This window comes from Gymnoscopelus microlampas, assembly GCF_963454915.1.
Source record: "Gymnoscopelus microlampas genome assembly, chromosome: 5".
NCBI classification, from domain to species: domain Eukaryota; kingdom Metazoa; phylum Chordata; class Actinopteri; order Myctophiformes; family Myctophidae; genus Gymnoscopelus; species Gymnoscopelus microlampas.
Genome location: NC_139942.1, coordinates 25112464 through 25137197, shown reverse-complemented (window position 1 = coordinate 25137197; position 24734 = coordinate 25112464). Strand labels below are relative to the sequence as shown.

Here is a 24734-nt window from a genome sequence, read left to right as displayed (position 1 = left end):
GCAATGAGTATCAGAATATAGAGCTATTTAACACTTATTTTAACCAAAAAATATCACTTACACTGCCTTTAAGGTTCTTGCTCAGGGACACTTTGACATGTACCCTGGGCGTCTCTCAGACAGGGGGTGAACTGATGACCTACTGATTACCAGACAGTGTGCAATTAAAAAATGCAATAAAATCATGATGTCACTCTGTCTTTAGCTTCCTTTCCCCCCTCCATTGTGTTGCCTACCTGACAGCCTCTGTGGTGCAGCTGTTCATTGATTCTTCACAGGTGTCAATCAACAGGGGTCATGTTCCACAGGTAATTCCTAAACAATGAATCATTCAGGGGGGTAAATAACAAAGTTAATTTTAACAGTTCACAGCTGTTTCGCCCATTTATTATTGTTGTTTTTACCTTTATTTAAGCAGGCAAGGCAAGATTAAGAACAAATTTGTATTCACAACTGCGGCCTGGCAAAAGGAAGGCGTCTTGAAGGAGAGGGTAAAGGGGGACGCGCATTACATTCACCAATTCACTCACACATTCATAGTTCATACACCGACGGAAACCACGCAAGGCACCAACCTGTACAATTAGGGGTTCAGTGTCTTACTCAAGGACACTTCGGCACAAACTCTCGGGGAACCCGGGATCAAACTAGGAACTTTCCGTTTCCCAAGCGGCTGCCCTACCTCCCTCGCTATTGCAGCCCCAAGAACCCAAATACAGGAGAGCGAGGCAGGTAGTGTTCAAAACCCATGATTGGGTGATTTAATACAGGTGAACAGAGACAAGATGTCACAAACTAACATGATGCGACAGCGACACAAACAATGACCAAAATGTGACTATAAAAACATCACATGGAATCCAATTTGCATGACTTCACTTTTTTAAATATACACGAAAGGGTGATTTATACTTGGTTACGCACCAGTGTTGTGCGACGAAAATAGGTTACGATTTGTGCGACATGGTGTGCATGTGCAACCAAGTATAACTCTCATGCATTATTTAAGACAGCCCAAAACACATTGCGTTCCTCAACCAATTACATCTTTCACTTATAATGACATGCCTAAAGAGGACGGCAGGTGTTGAAAGTGTTTAAATGTCTTTTGTTCCCCACTCTAAAGCTGCCTGACCTGTAGAACCTCCTTAGTCACAGGTTAACCCACGCATCACTAATTGTGGGACGAGGGACCCCACAGCAGAGTCCCCAACTAGATCTGCTTTTTTTTTTTGACAATTCCTTTGACATTTCTTTTAAATGTTATGTGTATGTTTTACCTTTTTTTTGCACTTAGCACGGTGACTGCACTTTTCAACAGATACAATAAACATCTAGATAGGCACTCAAAACAAGTGTTATTATATTAACTGTGGGAAAACCGGGACATTTTAGTGTTTTTGAAATATTTGGCGGGACTCGGGGACTCCCAGCTTGAAACCGGGACAATCCTGGCCAAACCGGGACGTCTGGTCACCATATAGCCCAACCACCCCTGACTTTAGCTGAAACCCCAAGTCAGTCCACGGCACGCTGCATGAATCCAGACAGAGACAATTACAGAGATCACTTAATGGGTTTGGGCCCGAGCGACCAAACCACCACCATCACACACTGGGGTTTAGCTATGCTGCCTGTCCTATGGCTAACACACAGACCACACACACACACGCGCACGCACACGCACATGCACGCGCGCGCGCACACACACACACACACACGCGCGCGCGTACGCACGCACGCACGCACGCACGCACGCACGCACACACAGATTTCATATTAACCACCATATTTGAGCTACATTGAGGGTTGCCCTGTCAAAAAGAGGCCAGGAAGGGACATTTCTGCTTGTATCCTGAGCGTGACGGCTAACAAGCCGACCTGCAGTGATGAAACCTTATGTAACTGGAAATGCATTCCAGATTCACACACACACATTGCTTTCACTACAACTGAGTGATAATTGTGTCGTGAATTTCGTGTGAAAATAAAATGTCTTTAACATCCATGATCATTATGTACGTAGGGCTGCAACAATCCATTATTTTCATGGCGATTATTACGTTTTTGATTAATTGAATAATCGAGAAATGATTATATATCAATGCAAACATTATATATCAACAAAATCGATTGACCACTTAACCCTAATTTATACTTTGTTGCACAACGAAATAGTGAAAACAAGTTTGTAGACCGGCCATTTTCACTATTTTCAATTGTTTTTATTAAATAATTGATTTATTTATTAAATTATCAATGATCAATACTTTGTTATAATCGATTACATGGATTAAATGTACGATTTATTTTATAAGGGGTCCGTGGCACAAAATAATTTCAGATGGGGGTCTGCGGCCAAATACATATTTTACATACATACATAACATACATATTTGGGGGTCCTTGACATGAAAAAGTTTGAGAACCACTGGTCTATACTCGTGCCAGTGCCCAAGGTACTGGCCATACAACTGGAGTTGGTCCCTGAGCACAGCACTGTGGCTAACACAGGTTCAAGGTTCAAGGTTCAAGGTCTTTATTAATGTCCCAAAAGGGCAATTAGGTTTACAGCAAAGAGGTAGTGGTTTAAAACATACAGACAGTACAGGACAACAACAGATGTGAAATACCATAGCATAAACAGAGACCTGGGCGCGTCTAGTGCAAGTATAGACAATCCATAGACAATAAAAAAATAAAAATAAAGGCTACATCCAGAAAGTGCGTCGATATAAAGTGCTGGCATAAAGTGCTTGTCAGGATGGATCAAATTCAGAGGACATCTTTGAATATATATATTTTTTTCATTGCATACGTTTTTAATGCAAATCTTTGCTTCTGGGCGTCCCTGGCGCAAAATATTTTTGAGATGGGGGGCCGCAGCCAAACACAAATCATTTTGGGGGTCCTTACCTTGACATGAAGAAGTTTGAGAAGCACTGCCCTAGACAGTACTCTCTAACACTTCCATGGTCACATTAACACTGATGATGTTACTGTGTGGGCTGTCACACCATTTTAGCAGGTGATGATTGCTTTAAACAAGCGGTCAGCTAATTGCGCAACCATTAGTATTCAAATGGCTTCAGGGGAAACCAGAAACCACTGAATGTAAATGTTCCACTGGATAATATTAGCACGGTTATGCATTATATTTATTTCCAACACACTCTTCCATTTGACATCAAATATTCACAGCAATACAAACAAACAGAAAGTGAGTGAGAGTTGTGAATGATGGCCTTGTGTCCCCATTTGGCACCAGAGTCCCCTCGCCTTGTGTTTCCACTGACACAGGCTCCTCTAATTCACCGCGGTGGAAAGTAACTAAGTACATTTACTCAAGTACTCACTTAAGTTCGATTTTGAGGTGCTTTTACTTTACTTACTTTACTTTAAGTATTTCCATGTTTCAGTAATTTATACCTCTACTCCGCTATACATCTCAGAGTCAAATATTGTACTTCGCGTTGTGAGCTTGTAGGTCAGCTATTTTTGAAAAAGTCCTTTTACTTTAATTATGAATACAGGCCTTTTACTTTAACATAACATTGTACCAGAGATTGTTTTGGTGGTATTTCTACTTTTACTTAAAGGCCTCCTATCACCCGTCTTCATATACAGTAATTGGTCTTCACTAATGCTTATTATAATATGGCACCATTTCTATCTAATAAGTCTGTGTCTCAGAGGAGCGCTGTGGACAGTTCAGAAACCTGCCTACCAGTGACAGCATCGGTATAGGTCATTTCTTTTAATTTTTATTCTTTTTATTTATCAATGCAAGAACAATGGCTTCTATATCAAATGCTAACTCTGCAGGATGAGAAAAGCTGCAGTTTCTATTAGCTTGGAATCCCCACTGATGATGTCATTGGTAGGGGTTCTGACCTGTCCATATAGCCCCACCAATGAGACACAGAGTGAGTAGACGGAAATGCTGCCACGTTATGATGAGCATTAGTGAGGACCAATTATATGAAGATATGTTTGAAAATGGGCGAAGAGCTATAATTTTAAGACGGGGTGCCGCGATTTTCAGTGATTCCCCCCCCCCACCTAAAACATAATCATCAGGTATTATGGTCATACAAGGAGGAAGATTTTTTTCAAAAAAGTGTACAGAAATTGTTAAAATTATGTTTTTATGTGGACACGCCTCCAGTTCATGAAGTATACCTGGTTCTCACCTTAGCACCTCCTCCACCACCTTAGCACCACCCACCTGTCCTAGTACCTCCTGCTCATGCCCACACCTGTTGTGTAATGATAATGAGGGGGTGGGTATATTTTTACTATGTCACTAAAGCGCTGTTTTTCTATTGGCACGCTTGACCCTCAAGGTTTCAGCCTCCAGGTAGAAAACTAGTTAGAGAAGACATAAAACACAATAAAAACACCACCAGGGGGCTTAATGAAGTTCTATCAACCTCATAGACACATGAAAAACAGAAAAAGTGCAAAACCGTGGCACCACCTCTTTAACCAATTGAACCCTGTAGTCCATATTCTGAGGGGAACATTAGCCAAGGAGTCCCAAGGCCTTGTGTTTCCAGTGAAACGGGCTCCAGTAATCCAGTCCTGCCTGGGTCTGAAATGGGAGCTAGGTATCAAAGAACATGCTGTAGTGGTTGTGTGCTGATGGAGCCAACCACTGCTCCAGCAAACACTTTCCAGGAGCCCGTGTGGCTACACCTGTGTGTACCAACCTGCTGTCCTCCTGCTCATTACCATGGAAACCTAAATAAATAAATAAACAAAATTACTGTTGAAGAAACAAACAAAAAATCAGCAGCTGGGCAAACATAATGTGGTGCGGTGTGGTGGGCATGGACTTGGCTGTGGTGGTGTACAGTACATCAGTGATTTCCAAACGATAGGTCCCGGACGCATTTCTGGGTCACGGACCTATTTTTATGGGTTGTGAGTACGTACCAGTATGTTTTGTATTTTTTTTTTACGTCTCCTACAATTTGTTTAAGTTATTATTTCAGAAGATGTAAAAAAAAAAAAAAGACAACTGGATTTTTTTCAAATGTTCTATCCCTAACATTTTTCAAGAATAATTTTATAAATGTTTCAACAAAAATAAATCCATACATTAAAAAAAACGTTAAAAAATAGTGATATTAGCAGATCGACATGGTCACCACGCATTGCAATGTGATGCGTTGTGACCTTGTAGATCTGCTATTTTCACAATTAAATAGGACTTAAAAGACCTTCATATAATTGGTCTTCACTATTGTTCATTATAAGATGGCACCATGTCTGTCTACTTACTCCGTCTACTCAAAACCACCTACCAGTGACATCATCAGTAGGCAGGTTTTGTAATTTCAAGATTTCAAATATCTACTTTTAATTTTGTATTAATGCAAGAACAATGGCTTCTGTTTCAGCACGCTAACTTTACAGGAGGAGATAGGCTGTAGTTTCTAATAGCTTGGAATCTCCACCGATGATGTCATTGGTAGGCATGCAGTTTCTGAACTGTCCACAGCTCACCAATGAAACGCAGAGTGATAGACAAAAATGGTGCCATCTTATAATGAGCGATAGTGAGGACCAATATGAAGATATGGTTGAAAATGGGTGAAGTGCTCCTTAGAGTGATTCATTCATGATGTATTTTTGTACGTTCGGGGCCCAAGGAGACATCACATTTCACTCTTGGGTCTCGAGCTAAAAGGTTTGGGAACTTCTGGTGTACATGTTCATTGAAACTTTTCACTACTTGAACTCAGTTATATTATTTTCTGGTTTATATTTTTATTGTTCACACCAGCAGTTGCAGTTGTACAACATATGGTCCCTCATATGTATTTTGAATACAGGCCTTTTACTTGCAACAAAGTATTTTTATATTGTGGTATTGCTACTTTTACTGAAGTAAAAAACTAATCTGAGTACTTCTTATTAGTACGTTTTTGTACGTAATCTGAGGCTGCTTATTAGCCAAGTGTAGTATAGGTCCTACAGTCTTCCATTTACAGTGTAATCTGAGTTCATCAGTTTCTGTTTGCTGTTAGACTGCTCTCTGCTGGTCCTAAGGTATAATGCAACACATATAAAAGACTAACCTTATTTCAGATGACACATTGATGTGGAAAACAAGTAATATGAAATTATATTTATCTGTCTTTGCCGAATGTCCACATTTTCAGTACCTGACAAAAAGTTTTTTTGCCCCCAATCGTCTTGACAGTGACCTGTCAGTATCCCATGCATACCAGATAAAGCTATGGTTTTCAAACCTTTATGAATATTTTGGCTTTATTGTGTTGCTCTTCCACTGATCAATTTAAGACTAGGACAAGACACTAAGACAGCATTTCCTTCATGCAAGCTTTCATCTGAGAGCTTTTGAAGAGTTGGGCAATGGGCAACATAACACATCTAAACACAAGTTGACCACATTCTTGCTCCCACACTCAAACCACGCATAAGCCAAAAGAACAAGGAGAGACTGACCACCAAGGTAAAGAGAGGAAGAAATAGAAGAAACAGCAGTCAGACATGCCTCTCACTCCTGACAGTGTCTGGGTGGCTTGTGTGCGTGTCCATGACCATGTATTGCATGTGTGTTTTGTTTATTTAGTCTGCATTGAGGTGATGGGAACAGAGCCATGTCCACTGCCAGTTTTCTTTACACTGAGAGAATATGCCTGTGGACAGCTGGAAACCTGGGAGTGCTTAAACACACTCGGGGCCAACAGAAACATGAAGACAGAGGCGTCATTTCAGAAAACATTAGAGCTGGGGTCTTCAACCGTTTTCAGGCCAAGGACCCCTTAGCTGAGAGGGAGATGAAGCAGGGACCCCTGCTACATGTTGTATAAAATTGTGTTGCATATTAAACTTTTCATAGATGTCATATAGCTTCGTAGACTTGTTTAACAGCAGTGTAAATTAATGTCGTTGTTTTTTTGCTTGCTTGTTTACACATTATCTTTTCTATTGTTGTTGAAATTCTTTATTGGGAATAACCCCTTGAGATGATCCATCTCATTTTCAAGGGGGTCCACAGATTACAGAATACATAATGATACATACATTTAGAAACAGTTTTAAACTATTGAAAAGATGTTATTGACCGAATATGTTGGATTCATGTTAGTGTGTATTTTCAGACATTTAACTATTTAAACCCTCAATACTTAGTAAACTTGACCTTTGGCTCTGTACTTGGTCTGCTCTTTCCACCCCCTGTACACCAAACAAAAAACAACTACAGATTTGATGAAATTAACTGTATAATGACACCGTCAACGATGTTAACAGCAAGTGCAAGGACTTGCAAGTTCACAACTTGGGGGATGGGTACATTGCTTGACCTTGTTAAAACATTTGAAAGTGGGAGATGCTGGTAGCAGTCGCATGCTCTCGACATACATACAGCATATAGCAGTAGTCTTGCATTGCCAGATGACTGGAGACCCACTGCACGCCTATCTAAATTAAACAAAATTCTAAATGTAGTTTGCTAGAACAGTGACGAGAATGGCTGCTGACAAACCTACGCCTGGGCCAACTGCTTGGGTCAATCAATCCTGTCACCGCCCCAATATGACGGACCACCCTCCTTCTTTGCTGTGGTTCTGCAACTGCAATGCAGTTATCTATCTATATAAATGCACAAAACGTGTGCCCCTGCACGTCTCCATAACTGTCAGGTTTCAAACTTGGCATGTGTATCACAGAGGACCTGAGGGAGTGATGTGCCAAGTGGGAAGTCGGTCATATTGGCAGTAGAACTATCTATAAACCCTCAAATCTCCATATGTCTGTCTGTGTCCCTTTTATGTCCATAATCTCTGTATGTATCTCTGTATGTATCTATGTATCTATCTGTCTGTCTGTCTGTCTGTCTGTCTGTCTGTCTGTCTGTCTGTCTATCTGTCTGTCTAATGGGTATTGCACTGACTAAGTACTCTGACAACAGGTATACATGTATTGCATAACCAAAGGGGAATGCGTTCCCAACGGCATTGTTTAGTACATCGTTTTTCTTTACACCTGATCAAATTAGTCAAAGTGTATCTATAGCTTGCTGCTTCAGGAGAAATGGAAATTCAAAAACATGTTTTAAAGCTATTTTAAAAAATATTTTTGAGAGCGGAAATGACAAACAGACGACATGCAGCTTCCTGTGCGGAACCTTTAGGGGACGTAATTACAGACCCTGCGCAGCATGTGAGGATTGTGGAAAAGGCTGGTCTGGCTTCAGAGACTAGTCTACACACAATGTGACTGACAGACATATAAATGGTTAACCACTTAAACCCTATACTTAGTTGACCGGAGTGCCACAGGGGTCAATACTAAGCCCCCTTCTTTTTCCCTCCATACCAAATCTCTCCGCCGAAAATAGACGATCTACTGTGAGCATAATATATACATTATGCTAATTTCACCCAATGCCCCCCCCCCCCCCCCAGAATAGTGACGCTATAAGGTTTGTGTGGTTAAGGAAAGATAGCAATAAAACATAGTTCATTGTAGTATTTTCGTTAAAGCTTAAATCAACGAGAATGGATACATATGATCAAGCAGATAAAGCAAATACGGTAGCAGGTTAGAATAATTAAGAATAGCAACATAACTGCTTCTAACTTCAGGCTAATGTTATACTGAATTAAGAATTGACTTACAGTAAGTCATTTTGGCTGAGCGACTTCTGTGTGATGAAGCATACAGTATTAGGCTTTACTAAGCACTGCCAGGTAGCAGCAGTCTGGAGTTCAAAAGCAGGCCCTTTGGCCCTCTATATGAAGCCCCCAGGGAAGGTGTTTAGCAGGGGTGGAGAGTAGCCAAGTACATTTCGTTGTTGTCGGGCAGAAACCTCATATCTCCATATTCTAACCTTTTGTGTTGCTTTTTGTAAATTAACGCCCTACTTAATCATACTACGGCGTCGCACAAAAGCATCAAAAGTAACAGATCTGCAAGCTGAAAACGCGGTGCGAAGCAAATTGACGCGTTTTGAGATTGTAGATCTGCGACTTTTGCTATTTTTGAATATGAATCCTGAAAAGTAACAGTTTTGGATTTCCACCCGACAGAGACAAAGTTTTAGGTACTTTTACTTTACTTTTACTTATACTTCTATTCCACTACATCTCAGAGGTAAGTATTGTACTTTTTACTCCACTACAATTATTATCTTTTAGTTACTAATTAGTTATTAGACTTGATACAAAACATACATTAACTACTTAAGCCTTGTTTTATACTTAATGTATTCAACAATAGCCGATCTACAAGCTCACAACGCATCGTCGCGTTGTGAGCTTGTAGATCTGCCATTTCCAAAAGATTTAAAGAACTTTTACTTTGGGGAATTTAGGTGCCAATACTTTTGCACTTTTTACTCGAGTCAAATTTTGAACACAGGCCTTTTACTTAAGTTTAAAAAAAACATCAGAGTTCTTCTCTCCAGCGCTGGTGTTTATAGCATGGGGCCTGGCTCTGAATTGACAGACATTGACTGACTGTCTACCTTGAGCAGGAGGAGGAAAGGGTGGAACGGCTTGACGGGAATAGGGCAGGGCCCGAGAAGTGTTGGGAAACAGAGGAAGGTAGAGAACGCGGAGAAAAGAGAGGATAGGGGGAGGGGAGGGGGGGGGGGATACCACCCACTAAGCCAGTTGTGGAGAGGTTCTGGTGGTGTGTGTGTGTGGGGTGGGGGGTCGGGGCGCGCTGCTCACAGGAAACAGTTGTGGCTCCCTCCCAGGCCTCACACCGAGCAGCCCTAGGCCACCCAGTCACCGACAGACACACAGACCCGACCAAACGGACCCCGGGCCAGGCCTCCCTGACACACATTTGTTTATTTTGATCCTTTGCTTGGGGGAGGGAGGGCAGGGGAGGGGAGGGGGGGTGAAGGGGGGCGGGAGGGCATGTGTTCGGCAAAGCTGTTTATTAGGCCTTTGATTTGTCATGTGTCAGTGTTTGCTTGTGGGGGAATGTGTATACATAATTCCAGCTTGTGTATTATAGTTAGGAGTGTTTTTTTTTTTTGTTGAGGCCCGGGGGGCTGGGGGTTGAAGGTACAGGGAAAGACAGGGGGAAGAAGAAGGGGGGGAAGAAGAAGAAGAAGATACTTGCCTCTTAGAATACATGTCAGAGGCAAGTAATTGTGCTTTTGCTCCACTACAATTATCTGACAGCTTTAGTTACTAGTACTTTGCAGATTTAATCATTGATACAAAATATAGTACATTAAACACTTAAGCCCCTATGTTATACTTTCGCTATTCAAAAATAGCAGATCTTTAAGCTCACGATGCGTGCATCTGCCATAAAAATAGACTTTATGCTTTGCTTTAGCAGAGTTAGTTCTACGTTGTGATATTGCTACTTTTACTTAAATAAATACAAATTGGAGTACTTCTTCCACCGCTGAAAAAAAAAAGAGGCCTCCCACACTGAACAGCATTACGGGTCATTCTCCAGCTGTCTGTGCTTGCTGATGTCATGGGGGTTGAACTCCCAGGCACACAGCTAGGACTGGGGGATGGTGGGGATTCATGGACGCTGTATTGGAAAACTAAGTGGTATAAAAAAGTGGTTTTCCCCCCAAACAAATATGTATTTGGCCGCAGACCCCCATTTGAAAATATGTTGTGCCCTCCACCCCCATACAATATTTGTGTTGTTAAAATGTTTAAAATATCCCAATGGCTACTTTCAAATAGCCGAAGGTAAAGTGGTTAAACTGGTTTTAATGCTATACCGGTAAACACATTTAGCTGGGGACCCCCTCAAGGACCCCTGGGGGTCCCTGGACCCCACTTTGTAAACCACTGGTGGGCGTGACCATGCAGTGATGTCATGAGGTTCACCATCAAATCTTCAGCAGTGATGGACAAAGTACTCAACCCCAGACAGATACTTCTGGCGGTCAAATAGTACTCAACTAAGTGAAAGTTGCTCTGTCAAATTTGTACTTGAGTTAAAGTACTGGAGTACTTGCTTTAGAAACATTGTGTAAAAAAAAAAAAAGCACTAAGAAAAAGTTAAAATAACCTTAATTCAACATCAAACTCGCAGGCACACAGCTAGGACTGGGGGTGAGGATAGGGCTGTGGCATAGCCATTGTGTGTTATGGACAAAACATTTCATTGCAACTAAACTGGAATAGTGTAGACCGTTTTCTTTACCACTTAATCAGAATCAACTTTGTCACATCACAGTTTTAAAGGTGGAAAACAGTGGGTGAAATTTGTCTTTGTGCAAGCTCCATCGTTTTCGTTAAACTCTATAAACTTACTATACCTTTTCTGGATCAGGGCACAATTAAAAATCTGGGCCTACCCATTGTTTGCCGTGTTAAGTGGTCAGATGGGTGGGCTGTGCACTTTCAGAGCACATATCAGAGCATGTATCATCGTTTTAGTCGTTGAATAAAAACTAGCGTAGTATTGCCTACTTTAAGCTCCTATCTATTGGTATAACAAAGAAAACTCATTTATTTCAAGGCTGTAAACTAAGAAAAAAAACATCTTAAATACATTTCAGTCAGATAACTCACAAATAGATTGACCAATAATAGCGTGAGAACATTTATAGAATGTAAATACAAATGTGATATTTGATCTTGGCGTTCAGGCTCTGCTTATACATTACTCCGTCCCCTGGAAACAGAACCCCTACTGGTGGTGCTAGTGAGAGCAAACAAAGTGCATACAACATCAGTGGCAGCACTGACAATACAACAGGAGGAAGCGCAATGAATCAGGTGAGATTAAGTAGAACGCCAACTGACACGTCACATACAGTGTCTCATACATCTCCCACACAGAGCTGCACATGTGTGTAACTGTACTGCCTGAACTTGTCTCGCAAGCTACGCGTCACAATTAAAACCTTAATGTTTTGCCAATTATTTGAGGACCCATTTGCAATATCCTTACAGCCCACAGGTTGGGAATCGCTGCTCTGCACTAAATACCTTTGCTGGAAAACAGCCAATCAACATGCTCACAACAGGTTGCGATACAGTGAATGTTCACCCCCAAAAGAGAGACACTAGGGTTTTGTGGTTAATGAGGCTCTGGGATGGAAACTACTCGGGTGTACAGTTGGTCAGCGTAATTAATTATTCTGAAGAACTCATTAATTCTTCCCATTAACTTTACGAACCGACCACGACTTTCATAATGTGGATCTCGGATGCATTTTGGACAACTGATTTTCTGGGATATGAGCTACATGATGAAAAAGATATTATACACCCTTAAAAGTTACAATGAGACTTATTTTTTAACCAGTCTGTAAAAATACAGCAGCCTTATCCTTAGATTATCATAGGGCAACTAGAAGCTCACCATTTGGCAAAAAGCCCAATAAATCTATAGGAATTTCTCAGACATGTGAAAAGTTAAAAACAAAACCATGACCCAAAGAAATTGTCAAATCTTTATTTAATAAAAAAAAACATTAAAACTTCACACAAACATTAAAATCTGAACACACAGCTTAACAAAATCCATCCCCAGCACTGCTCAGCGACGGGAGCCTGTTGCTTTAGGGAGACAGGACGTTCTCTCCACTTCCACAGCAGCCTGCAGAGCCTCCACAGCAGCTACATGGTGACAGGGGAAAAGGCACTTTAATGCCCTCCTTCATCATACTACAGCGCCACACAAAAGCATCAGATCTACAAGCTCGAAACCCAATCTGCTACTTTTTAATCCTGAAAAGTCACCGTTTTGGACAAATGAGATTTCCACCTGACAGACGTTATGTCAGTTTTCTAAAAAAAAACAAAAAACGACAAGGCACAGACTCATTCAAAGACTAGAAACTATAGCATTCAGTAATCAAATGTTGACTAAATTGCTACACCCTCATGTTGTCAGGCAGAAACCAGACAAGACCACCTCTAGCCACAGAGTGGTGCCGTTTAGTCATATTACACAACAGCAAATGTGAGTCTGCTTCACTTGAACCCTAGCATCCCTATTCTGGTGGGGAATATTCTCAGAAAATATGGGCTATTTTATAACATCGATTTGGTTTAGAGGGTGGGAAGCAAGGACAAAGTACAGAGACAAATCATGTCCAGTTTACAAAATAGGGTTTTAGTGGTTAATTTAGCACGGTACCATCAATTAACCATTTAGACCCGAGGCCGAATTGAAAAACGCCTTCTAAATCCTAACCTAAGTTCTGAAAGACGCAACGATTAAAGCAAGCCAATATCTCATGACTGATTTTTTTTTGTCCGGCCAAGTCTTAATCTGCAATTTGTGAAACTGTGTGCTGGGAGGCATTGTGACCTTTTAGATCGGCTATTTTCGGCTTCTATGGAATCCGAATGACTGAAATCAGTCGTGGCGACTGAGAACTTTAATCCATGAAAATGTTTTAAATTGGTATAACAAATTAACATCTAAAATGACAGATGCTCTAAATGGGTAGAAAGCTACACTGCAGGATGAACTCTTCCGATTTTGGTGACCCAAGGTCTGTCCTATACTGCCAGTCGGAATAGAAACCTCGCTAGAAACCCATGTATGGAGATACAAGGTTTCTGCCCGACAGCAACAATATGCCCACCAACTCATTCATTAATAAAGCTTTAGAAAAACTGCATGTATTTGGCTGTCACATTTGTTGTGATTTAGTCACCAATTTATGAGTGACATACTCAAAGCAGGTAGTTTAAGAACATAAACCCTAACCTTGCAGATTGTTGGTATATTCCTGCGCACGTCTGGAATAGTCCAGCAGATCAGGGAGGGCAGCTTCCACGTCATAAGAGATGAGCCTCATTGGTTCGAGAACCTCGCTGGCTCCCTGGAACACTTCACAGGCTCTCTGGAAAACCATGAAATCAAAAGAGTCATGTCCATGCTACAGTCAATATTTCCCTTTCAGTAGCAATTTAACCACATGAACCATAAGCGTCCCTATCCTGGACAGAACATGATTGACTAACTTGGTGAAAACAGTCAAACATGTCGCCAAAAATTGACAAGCTCACAACCACCGTGTCGTGAGCTTGGCTATTTTGGGAGAGATTTGGTGGAGGAAAAAAAATGAGGGGGCCAAGTGAGTGACCCTGGTCAACGAAGTACGTCATCTGTCGGGTGGAAACCTCATGTCCAAAACAGCAACAATAGCAGATCGACAAGCTCAAAGTGCGCTGCGTTTCGAGCTTGTGGATCTGCTACTTTTGTGAAACGTTGTAGTATGGAAACAAGTCCCCACGACTTGGTGTTATCCTTTTCAGCCTAAATGTCTGGCTGTACTTGCCGTTTACATTTCTGACTAATAAAGTAATCAATCAAGTAGGGCATTAATTTAAGAAAAACAGAAAAAGTTAGAATATGGAGATGAGGTTTCTGGCCGACAGCAACGCTATAGGATGTGTGGTCAAAGTCTAATATTGCAGACACAATTTGAAGGGTTAAACACAGAGCCGGAAAACGATTTAAAAGTAGCCAGAACACTTTGTTAGTTAAGGGAAATTATACCTGTAGCTCGCCCTGGACCTTGTCCTCTAGCTCTGCCACCAGGGCGAAGGGGTCGGACTGGATTGAGTCCTGCAGAGGAAAAGAATGACATGAGTTCAGAGATGAGTTTCACAACTAATTTCAGTCAGGTTATTTGGAATCAGTGTTCAATCTGACCTCCTCCTCCGATGAGCTGCTGTCCATGGGCTCTGCTGCCTTGGCGGGTCGCTGGGCCTTGGGACCGTTCAGCTCCTTCACCCTAAAATAAAAAAGAAGTAAACACATTCAAGAGGTGACTTGTATCTGTATGCATGCATGGCTGTCCCGTCTTCACATAGAGAACCGTTCATTGGATCGTCATAACACTTGGCAGGTGTGGAATGGAAATGCAGTGTAGTGTGTTTAGTCTATTGGACGAGCGTGTGTGTTCATGGTGTAGGCTCATGAAATATAATGTCTACCTGTCCGCATAGCGAAGTGTATTCATGGTGTAGTCACAGGAGGCCATGGTTGGAGACAAGAGTGCGATCTGGAGTGATGGAAGAAAGGTGCAGGTATATACACGTTAATATGTAACCTGGTTAACTGACTGAGCACCATCATTTCATTTGCATGGCATTACAGTCAGATATTTCTCTAATCTTTGCATTAAAAAGGCCCAAGTACTAGTATATTTGTGGGCGCTTCCAAGCCAGTAGGGATGTTCGTGCCAACATAACTGCTAGCCTATGATGCTTTCATAGAACCAATATGTTGGTTAACCAGCTTGTGCCTAAATACAATGTTAAGCTGTGGTTAACTCCTCTAGCCAGTTAGTTGCTACTTTGTTTTGGCAAATGGATAACTGTCAAGCGGCTCCGATTCCTTTTTGTATGCATGTAGTACAATCATTATGTCAGTTTGTTCCTGCTGGTTATTGAAATCCATTTGCAAAAAACACAAGTGGATCTGATTTAGTTTGTGGCTAGTAACTGGAAGTAGGAGAAATGGCTTCTGCTCAATTATTTGTGTTGCACGGTCATGTTAGACATTATTATAGTCATGCATGTCATTACTTTGAGGTTTCCTTTGGCCTTGATTGACATGCACCCCAAATGTTTAGAACATGTTGCTTTCTTAAATCAATTTATTCTGAGATACGTTAGATGCCAGGAGGTATTTTACGTTATATGCCAGGAGGTATTTTACTTGTTCCATGTATACGTACCATGCAGGTCCTGGACTTTTCACCAATGAAGGAGTCTCTGAGTACCTTGGTCAAGGTGCTCATTCTGAACGGCACATGGTCACCATGCCTCCCCAGGGAGCGAATGCACTCCTGTGGGAGTGAGAGCAACATGTTATTCAGAGGGCCCAGACCACATAAATTAATGGAGAAAAAAAATGTTAACTTTTGGAGCTCATAGATTTGGAGCTCATGGTAAGAACCAATCACTGCCTCTAGATGTCACCGTCTGCTTTTAAAGCAGAGGGTTGTGTCTTCAGAGCAGTTGTGGATGATGATTTAGCAAGACCACAACATAAAAATACTGTTACAAGCCAAGTCCTTTATTCAACATTTTACTTACAGTTAATGTACATTTTGTATTAAGAATCTAAATATGCAAAAGAACTAGTAACTAAACCTGATAAATAATAGAAGGGTAAAAAGTACAATATTGTACTTTAGTAGATGTACTTATTGTACTTTAGTAGAAGAATCACAAAAACTCAAGTAAATGTGCCTCAAATTTGTATTCATGCACAGTACTTGATTAATGTACCTAGTTGCATTCCACCACTGCTTCAGAGACACCAGTGTGCAGCCAGTCTTACCTTCAGGGCCAGCAGGCTGCGGTTGATCTCATTGGTCTCCACCAGCGTGGCACGGTCGCTGCTGCTGACGTCCGTGCCCCGCTCGTTCCCGGCCAGGTCGATCAGAGAGAACTTTCCGTGCAAGGTCTTGGCGCGGTTGTTACGTCGCAGGACAATCTGGAGGATGGCGTGGGAGCGGGACGAGTTGGCATTCGCAGATGTCTGGCCAGACGTCCTATAGGTGTGACAGAAGAGAACGGACGGTGGAACGGGGCAAGAGAGAAATCTAGAGTAAGGCTGCAACTATTGATCATCTTCTTAGCCTCGGTCGTAATCAAGGAACACGTCTTTTATATTCTTTAGTAGCCAATATCCATCAATAAAAAGGTCCATCTACAAGGTCACAATAAGTCAATTTTCACCATTTGACTTTTTGCCTGACATGCCAATAATCAGGATAGATGAATTGGCTTGGTGACATTTGATTTTGGCCATACAGCCCAGCCCTACCTGACAGCATTAATATGTACCTGCAAGCACTGCCAACTTCTATGATGTTGACGACATCCTCTGCTGCGGAAACTCCCACTTCCTGCAGGCCAACCACCTGAACCTGCTGCCGCTCATCCTCCAGAACGCGCAGCTGGGACTTGTTGTTCAACAAGTCATAGACCTGAAATGACGACACAAGTTCACTGAAATGACGACACAAGCTCACTCAAGCCTACCAGAACACTTTGTTATGTTGGTTCATTTGGTCTACACACCCCACCAATTAACAACTTTCAACCTGGCATCCCCATTTTGGCCAGGCGAAACATTTTATAATAAGAGCAACATTTTCTTCATATAATATGGTCCTCACCAATAAGATGGTACATTTCTGTCTACTGTGAGTCAGAAGGGCTGTGGACAGTTCAGAAAACAGTCTGCCAATGACATCAGTAGGCAAGTTTGGCCATTTCAAACAAAACATCTCTGGGCTTCCATTTCAGCGTGACAACTTTCCAGAAGAAAATGACTGTAGTTTCTGTTAGCTTGGAACCTCCAAGGCAGATTTCTGAACTGTCCATAGCCCACCAATGAGACCTGGATGAGCATTAATAAGACTGATATTAGGTTGAAAATGTAAGTGATTACTACATGTTTGGGTACAGCAGACACATGTATATTAGATTACTAGTTTTCCTACCTTGCCGTTATAGATCTCAAAGAAGGCGACATATGGACAGAGATCCAGGCAGGCGTAACTTCGGCTGTTAATGAGGGTGAACACATCCTGGGCTGCACAAGGGACAAAATATGAGAATATAATTAACACTAGGCAGCAGGGAGGAATGAAAGATTACCTTGATTGATCAATCTGGTCACACAGCTTTACAATTGATCAAAAACAAACTGTTGTTGGCCAGGTCATTTGCAGAAGTTGGTAGGCTACCCCTTTATGAAAAATGTCCTAATCTGCGAGGTGTGAAACAGCACTGCGTTTCATAAACAATATGTACAATTATGATGTTTTGGTAGCCAGACAGCCAACCAGTAGAAAAAATATTGCAGATTCAGGCTTTAACAAAATACCCGAGATCATTAGGATTTTCTGGAAGACGGCACATGTATTGCTAATGTGTTGCTAGTTTTAGTCCCAAAATAAATAACCGGAAACAGGCATAAAATCTACAGGCAGACAATGAGTCGTGCTGTGACGCGTTGTAGGCTTAATGTAGATAGCCTATTTCGGAGCATGACATGCCTTCCATAGAAGACATGAGACCTTGAATCCATGGGGTTGCCATTTTTAAAGTGTCATGGTTTTTGGTATGGCAGTTAGAGTAGGGCTTACCTGCCAAGGCGTAGATGCCTTTAGTGCTGTTCTGGCGCTTCCCAGAGAAGTCACCTCCCATCGTCTGAAAATAAGTAAAAGGCCATTATAAGCACGTGGTACATTTTAACTAAAGCATTAGTATCTGGGTAGCCTCAAAGATTCAACCCATAGTGCTGGAGAACCAGATCATGCATTGTATGCACTGAACAGACTGCACACTCACATGAGTCTTTCCACTGCCGGTTTGTCCATAAGCAAAGCAAGTTGCCATGGCACCTTCAAAGATAGCCTGGACCAGGGGTTTGGCCGTGAACCTATTTGTGAGTGAAAGAAAAATGATAATAAAACTGTTTAATCTTTGGTCAGGAACGCCCAGGGATCCTTGACAGTTCCAGCCAAATAATGGACCAGTCCCTGGCCTGGATAGCATATTGGGAGTCCTTGAAGATAGAAAGTTTGAAAACCACTGGAGTAAGGCAATGGATTACCTGTAGACCATGTCATTAGTGACGCTCTCGTCGAAGGAGTAGTCAAAGTTAAACACGTGATTCTCCAGGTACTTGGTGAGGTCCACCTTAGTCTTGGGTTCGTGGACCAGCACAGTTCCATTGCCGGGCACAGAGACTACATCTATCTCTCTTCTAGCCAGTTCTGGGAATATGACACATCAGGGAACAAATAATTAGCTCTGTCAGCTGGAAACCTCACGTCCAAAACTGTTACTTTTCAGGATTTGAATGTAGCAGATAGAGCTTGCAGATCTGCTACTTTGGTGTGACACAAGTATGAAGTAGGGCATTCATTTACAACAAAAAAACGTTACAATGTGGATATAAGGTTTCTGCCTAACAGCAATTAAATCAATTTGCCTATGATGAAGACAAGACAGTCAATAACATTTGAAGTATCCATTTAAACGCATACTGTGGAACATGCATTTTAGTAGTCCGTTTTGGCAACACCTCATGCAGGGTCTTTGTGCTTGAGTATATTGTTACTGTCAGCAACCTCATGGGAATACAGTGAAGTAGAGGATTTAAGTAGTTTGGTGAGAAACATGGGAACAATGAGATGAACATAGATACAGTACATGTAGTGTGCATTTTATTCCATGTAGAACTGATGACATGTTTTGACATCACATTTCTTTGAACATACCTTTGTTGTTGAATGGCCGCTTGCGAATGCACACGCATATCTTTTGATCTTCAGCCTGTACCAAAAAAAGTTTAATTCAGAATGACATTTGAGAAACTGAGATCAGATATAAGATCTATCACAAATAATGTGCTATAAATCATTCTGTCACCAATTCAGGCATAAAGGATATACAAATTATTCATTGTCAGTGTAGCCAGGTGCAAGGTTTTCATTAAAACCATGTTGGAATTCTAATACATTTCTTATAATTCACACACGCTCATTGTCTTGGTTGGACGTTAGCAGCAAACTTAGCAGCAAACTTAGGCAGAAAGACATTAAAAACTACTTCTTACTTCCTCCATGACTGAGGGAGGGTTCATTTCCAGGGTCTCTCTGAACTCCTCGATCATTTCATAGAACTTCTGGTTGGGCCGGTAGACCTCTCCGAACTGCAGGCAACAGAAATAGTTATTAAACCAAATTTGAGTCCAGCAACTTTCACCTGCCGCTGATCAGGCAATAAGAGCTAGATTTGTACAAGTATGTCATTAATGGACTATGTACAATGCAGAGCACACTGGTTGGTACAGTATTATATACAGTATGTACTAGTTATAACTGGTACATACTGTATCAATACTTGATAGACAGGCTGAACAGTGTTGATTAATTTCAGATGCGTCGATACTGGGCAATTTGTCTCACCTTCCCCCTCTTGGTTTGAGCGTCGGGGGGCTTCGCAACACCAGAAAGCCTTCTTGGTTTGATTTTATCCTTTGGAGCCATGGATGCTCTTGGGCCTGTGTACATAGAAATATGAAACATTACTGTCAGTAAAAAAAAAGTCATAAAGATTTAGATACACCCAAACTTTCACCCAAACTTTACCAGGAAACACATTTTCATCTGCTTAAAGACGCACTGAAGTGACATTTTCGGTCATTTTATTTTGAAGGTTCAGCCTGAAACGTCGGCTCAACGACTCTAATCCAATCAGAAGGTCCCATCCCTTCAGGCTATGGGACGTTGGATCTCAATCACTTCAGCCGTGGGCAACACGGCTAGTGTTTGTTTACAAGTGAGAGAGAGACGGCCAGTGAACCGCGTTTGCTACTACCTGGCTTATTTCTAACCTATAATGTTTTCAGATACATATTTTAGTGTGCAGATGAAGTTTAAAATGAGTAATACACTCATCTTCAATGAGATTCAAAATGGAGTATCTCTGTAATTAAAATCAGCTGTGTTTGAAGAACGTGCAGCTATGGGAATCAAACAGGTGCATGTAATCAAGATTCATTTATATTCACGAAGGTCGAGTTATGTCATCACGCAGCACGTTTTCGTTTACAGGAAGTAATTAAGATTGGCTTTTTAGGGACTTTAGATGTAAAAATACACAAAAATGTTTTTTTTTCTTTTTTTTTGGCATCTATTGTTAGGTATGCCCATATGATGACCACGGATATGCTCTAAAAGTGTGAAAAACATATTTTTCATTTCACTACACCTTTAACACAATGGTTCGTACTTTGTAGTCATCAGTTGTAGCTCAGCTACTGATCAGTTCTAGCTCAGCTGCTGCTTGGACAGTGAAACCGATTTTACTTCCAGAGCAGGTTAAGAGTGTTCAGACTGAGACGCATCTTAATAAATCTGATATGAAGCGCATTTGAAACTACCTCTGAATGTCAGCTTTGTAAAAATCTGATTCCATTTTTTTCTGTTCAGACTTCATAATAAATCTGATTACAAAAATTCAATTAGGCTGCCAGTCAAAACTGAGCCTTAGCAGAGGTCAGAATACCAGTTAAACGTTCTAAACATTTGGTGGCTTCAATCCTCTGACCTCTGGCTACAGGCATGTTGACAATGTCCTGGGCCTCATCATTCTCCTTGGCCTCCTCAGGGGGAAGATGGGTTGCTGCCGTCTCTCTGTCCTTCCTCACCCTTTTGGTGGCCACTAAGGAGAGAGATGCTAGTTATACATATGCAGGCAAGTTAGTCTCGTTAGCAAGATCAGAGCACACTGCCTATGGGTATGTCAATACAAGTAATTGCAATGTACAAGTAATTGCAATGTTCTAGCCCATAGAGTTTTAAAATTCCCCAGATGCATCAATAGGCAGAGATCTCCGATCTGGCTACGCACATGCTATCAAAGTTATTTAAACGTTTTGCATGGCCACAAATGCATTTTTTTAGATAGAATCTGTCTAAACATGCTAGGTAAGGTTTGACATTTATCCGGTATCCCGGTTACCTTTTAAACCCTTTATTTCACAGCACTTGGCCATTTTGTGATCCGTTGACTATTGTCCACTCAATACCTGCGAGTGTCAGCTAAATGCCCAATGTAAATTGAGGTGGCCAAATGTACTCCACTTTTTATGAGTTCAAATGAATAACTTTAACCCCAGTCCATATACAGGAAGCTGCTGGGGTTATATCAGATCTACAAGCTCACAACAAAATTAAACCATAAGGGGTACTTCAGTTGAACCTTTGAGACAGAATGGTTCAGAAGAGGTTGAGAACCTAAATAGTAAATACTAACCAGGTCCAGTGGGGGGTGGGACCGGGATTGAATGAGTTCGCTCCGGGAGTGCGGCTTGAAGTGGCGCCACAGTTCTGGTCTGCCTGGTCCGAGGCCTGGAAACTAAGCAAGAAGTGAAGAAATGTAGGTGAAACGGCAACTGGAGTTATGATTGTAGTCAAGTCTCCTTTTCCGCATTGTGTACAAGTCAAGTTCAAAATCATCTACAGCGCGCACTTGGAAAGAGACAAAGCCATAGCAGCCTGAGTTTCTGACCCACAGAGCTCAAAAGCAGTTTGCGAAAGACAACTGCAACGGTGCTGGAACACCAGTCTAACTAAAAAGGTTGTAAGTGTTACACAACCCTCTCACAATAGAATTGTGGTTAAATCTGCAGGGTTGCCCTTCGAAACTGACATGCACCCCCTCCAAAAAGTGAAAGGCTAAGCTCAGCAGGTGATTAAAATATCGCGCATTGTAATCAATCACATTTGTTGATCATGTTATCAATTGAAAACGCGAGTATTTCATGGACAGGGGTTGCCAACAAGGATACATTTATGTGTAATTGAGAAAAAAATGAACTTGTAAAGATTCAACTGTTCAGATATGATCATCATGACCTAGACAATGACTTAAAAGGCAACATGATCCCAAAATAGATAGGAATCAGAAGTGTAGTGTAAACCAATGTACATACTAGTTGGAGGAGGAATCCTGGACGAGTGCAGGCGACTAGGGCATTGCTGCAAAGGGAAGAAAATTGAGACAGGTTGGCAGTTACCATGACAATCAGACACAAAAATGACACTATGAGCTCATGTAACGTAAGGGCCAAAGAAACAAAAATGGCCAATATCTTGATTGCATGGAAACAATGTTCACTTGCCTTGTCCTGAGTGGGACTCTCAACCGAAGTAGAGAGGCGATGCAGTAGCTCCTCATTGAGGGCAAAAAGGTCTTCAAAATCAACCTGTGCATCATAGATTAACATGAGTAGAGAGGTTAGGCAGGGTTGCTGTGTCAACCAAGGGTGAATAAATAATGAGGACTGTTGACCTGGCTGACATAAACATCCATAAACACTTAAGACAACACCAAGAGGAAACATTTTGAGTCAACTTAAGGTCTTCATACTGTCGTCTATGACAAGCGGTATGGTTGTTATTGTTGGACATGACAGGCAGTATGTTAGTTAAGTTAGTGCGGACATGATGGGCTATATGTTTGCCATATAAATTAAAGACAACTGGCTTTGACACTCACCTCCTTCCTTTTGGCTGCATTCCTCTCCGTCCACTCAACCATAACTACACCTTTGGCTTCATCCACTGATACCACCACCGAAGAATGAACTCGGCCTGGTTACATATAGATTCATGAAATATGTCTTAGTCATGTTGCATATACATTTAAAGGGATATTTCACTTTCAAAACAAATTTGGTTCATTTTATCGTCTACTCTTGCTTTTGGGAGCACCCCAGTTTTTAAGTTGCTTGAGTCAGTATTTAGATATTTGATATTCATTTTATCTGACATGCCCCCTTCCTATACGTACAAACCCAGTGTAAATTCAAACGCCATTTTAACAATGTTAGATTAATCGTAAAGACCCATCCTTGGTTCTGGTGACTGAGATTGTCCTTCGAATAGAAGAGACCGTGTTTTTCAATTACTTTTTCTTTTGGAAAATGAAAAATATTGAATCAAGCAAATTAAAGCCTTAAACTTTTTGCATGGCCACAAATGCAGTTTTTTTTTAGATAAAGCTGTCTGTCTAAACATGCTAGGTTTGACATTTATCCGGTATCCCCGTTACCTTTTAAACCCTTTATTTCACAGCTCACAAAAGCCCGAGTAGACAATAAAATGACCCCATTTTTTTAAAAGTGAAATATCCCTTTAAGTTTAAAATCAATTGGGAACCAACACAAGTCCTAAACAAATCCTGATCTCTAAACAATGCAGAGTAAAATCAAGTGTTTCTTGCCCCCTTCCCCCCAGTTTAGTCATTATGCCAATGATTCCTCCCCACACACACACTTGTGTCCCCACTGGGAGGACGTAGTTAGAGCCTTCGGCCTACTCCTCCCGCCCTACAGGTGCCACCCCAGCCTGTAGAAATACATGTAGTGACAATTTTCACCCTGCCCTCCCTCCCCAAACACGTGTTAATTTCATAACAGTTGTGCACTTGGTATTTATATGCATGATGTAAACTCAGAAATAGTCTATATGTTACTGGTTGAGATTAAGTGCATTTTGGATAGGGGCAGTGGTTTGCATGTACATAGGATGAACTGTATTATTGTTGATTGAGATAATCAGCTTCAGGTGTGAGACCTAGGCCTACATGGGAATGGGGAAGGGCTGGTGGTTATGCTGCTACTGAGGAAGACAGTCTGACTCTTTGAGACACACATCCGTGTTTTAGACCAATAAGCACCTTTGTTTGACCCAAAGGAATCACCTTCCCTTCCCCACTTCGCTCATACTAGGACATGATGTATGTGTAGGCAGAAAAATAGCTTCAAATATTTGGCTTAACAATAGTTGAAGAGAACACATTATTTTTTCCTTTAAAAAAAATAACTTTAATCAAGCCTTCCCATGATTACACAAACACTCATTAGCTATATTGTCTGTTTATTGAAGAGCTGGACAGACCCCGTCACTGAATAAACACTCTAGCAAATGATTATGGGAATATAGAGCAAAAAAACACAACCTCTAGAACTACATTAATGTTAAAGACTCACCATTGCTCCTGCTGATCTGCAAAGTCTGGCCGAGCAGACATCCAACAATATGTGCCTCCATTTCTGCCAGAGGATAGTTCTGCCCTAAAAACACTGCACAAGAGTAACAAACTGATGTTCAGATTGAAAACACCTGAGTGATTGCTATTTACTTGTTTGGATTTTTATATGCAGTTGGAACACCCGATTGGTCGAATGACAGGAAGTTG

The 24734-nt window shown here is 41.4% G+C and overlaps 1 protein-coding gene and 1 long non-coding RNA gene across 2 annotated transcripts; both read right to left on the bottom strand.

Annotated features, from left to right (window-relative positions):
• Positions 1–12513: 12513 nt before the first annotated feature.
• On the bottom strand, positions 12514–20014 carry LOC311045005 (kinesin-like protein KIF2C; the record flags this gene model as incomplete). Its single annotated transcript, XM_084056816.1, has 15 exons — positions 12514–12593; positions 13696–13831; positions 14491–14559; positions 14647–14728; positions 14931–14998; positions 15677–15787; positions 16285–16498; positions 16794–16936; positions 17456–17547; positions 18104–18167; positions 18309–18399; positions 18574–18736; positions 19244–19298; positions 19582–19677; positions 19934–20014. 15 exons carry the CDS (start codon positions 20012–20014, stop codon positions 12514–12516), a joined length of 1545 nt encoding a protein of 514 aa, XP_083912942.1.
• A 1043-nt stretch (positions 20015–21057) lies between these two features.
• Positions 21058–22512, bottom strand: LOC311045825. The gene is made up of 3 exons (XR_014600811.1): positions 22465–22512; positions 21786–21887; positions 21058–21191 (listed from the first exon to the last, which is right to left on the bottom strand). It is a non-coding gene; the product is annotated as an uncharacterized lncRNA (long non-coding RNA).
• Positions 22513–24734: the final 2222 nt, after the last annotated feature.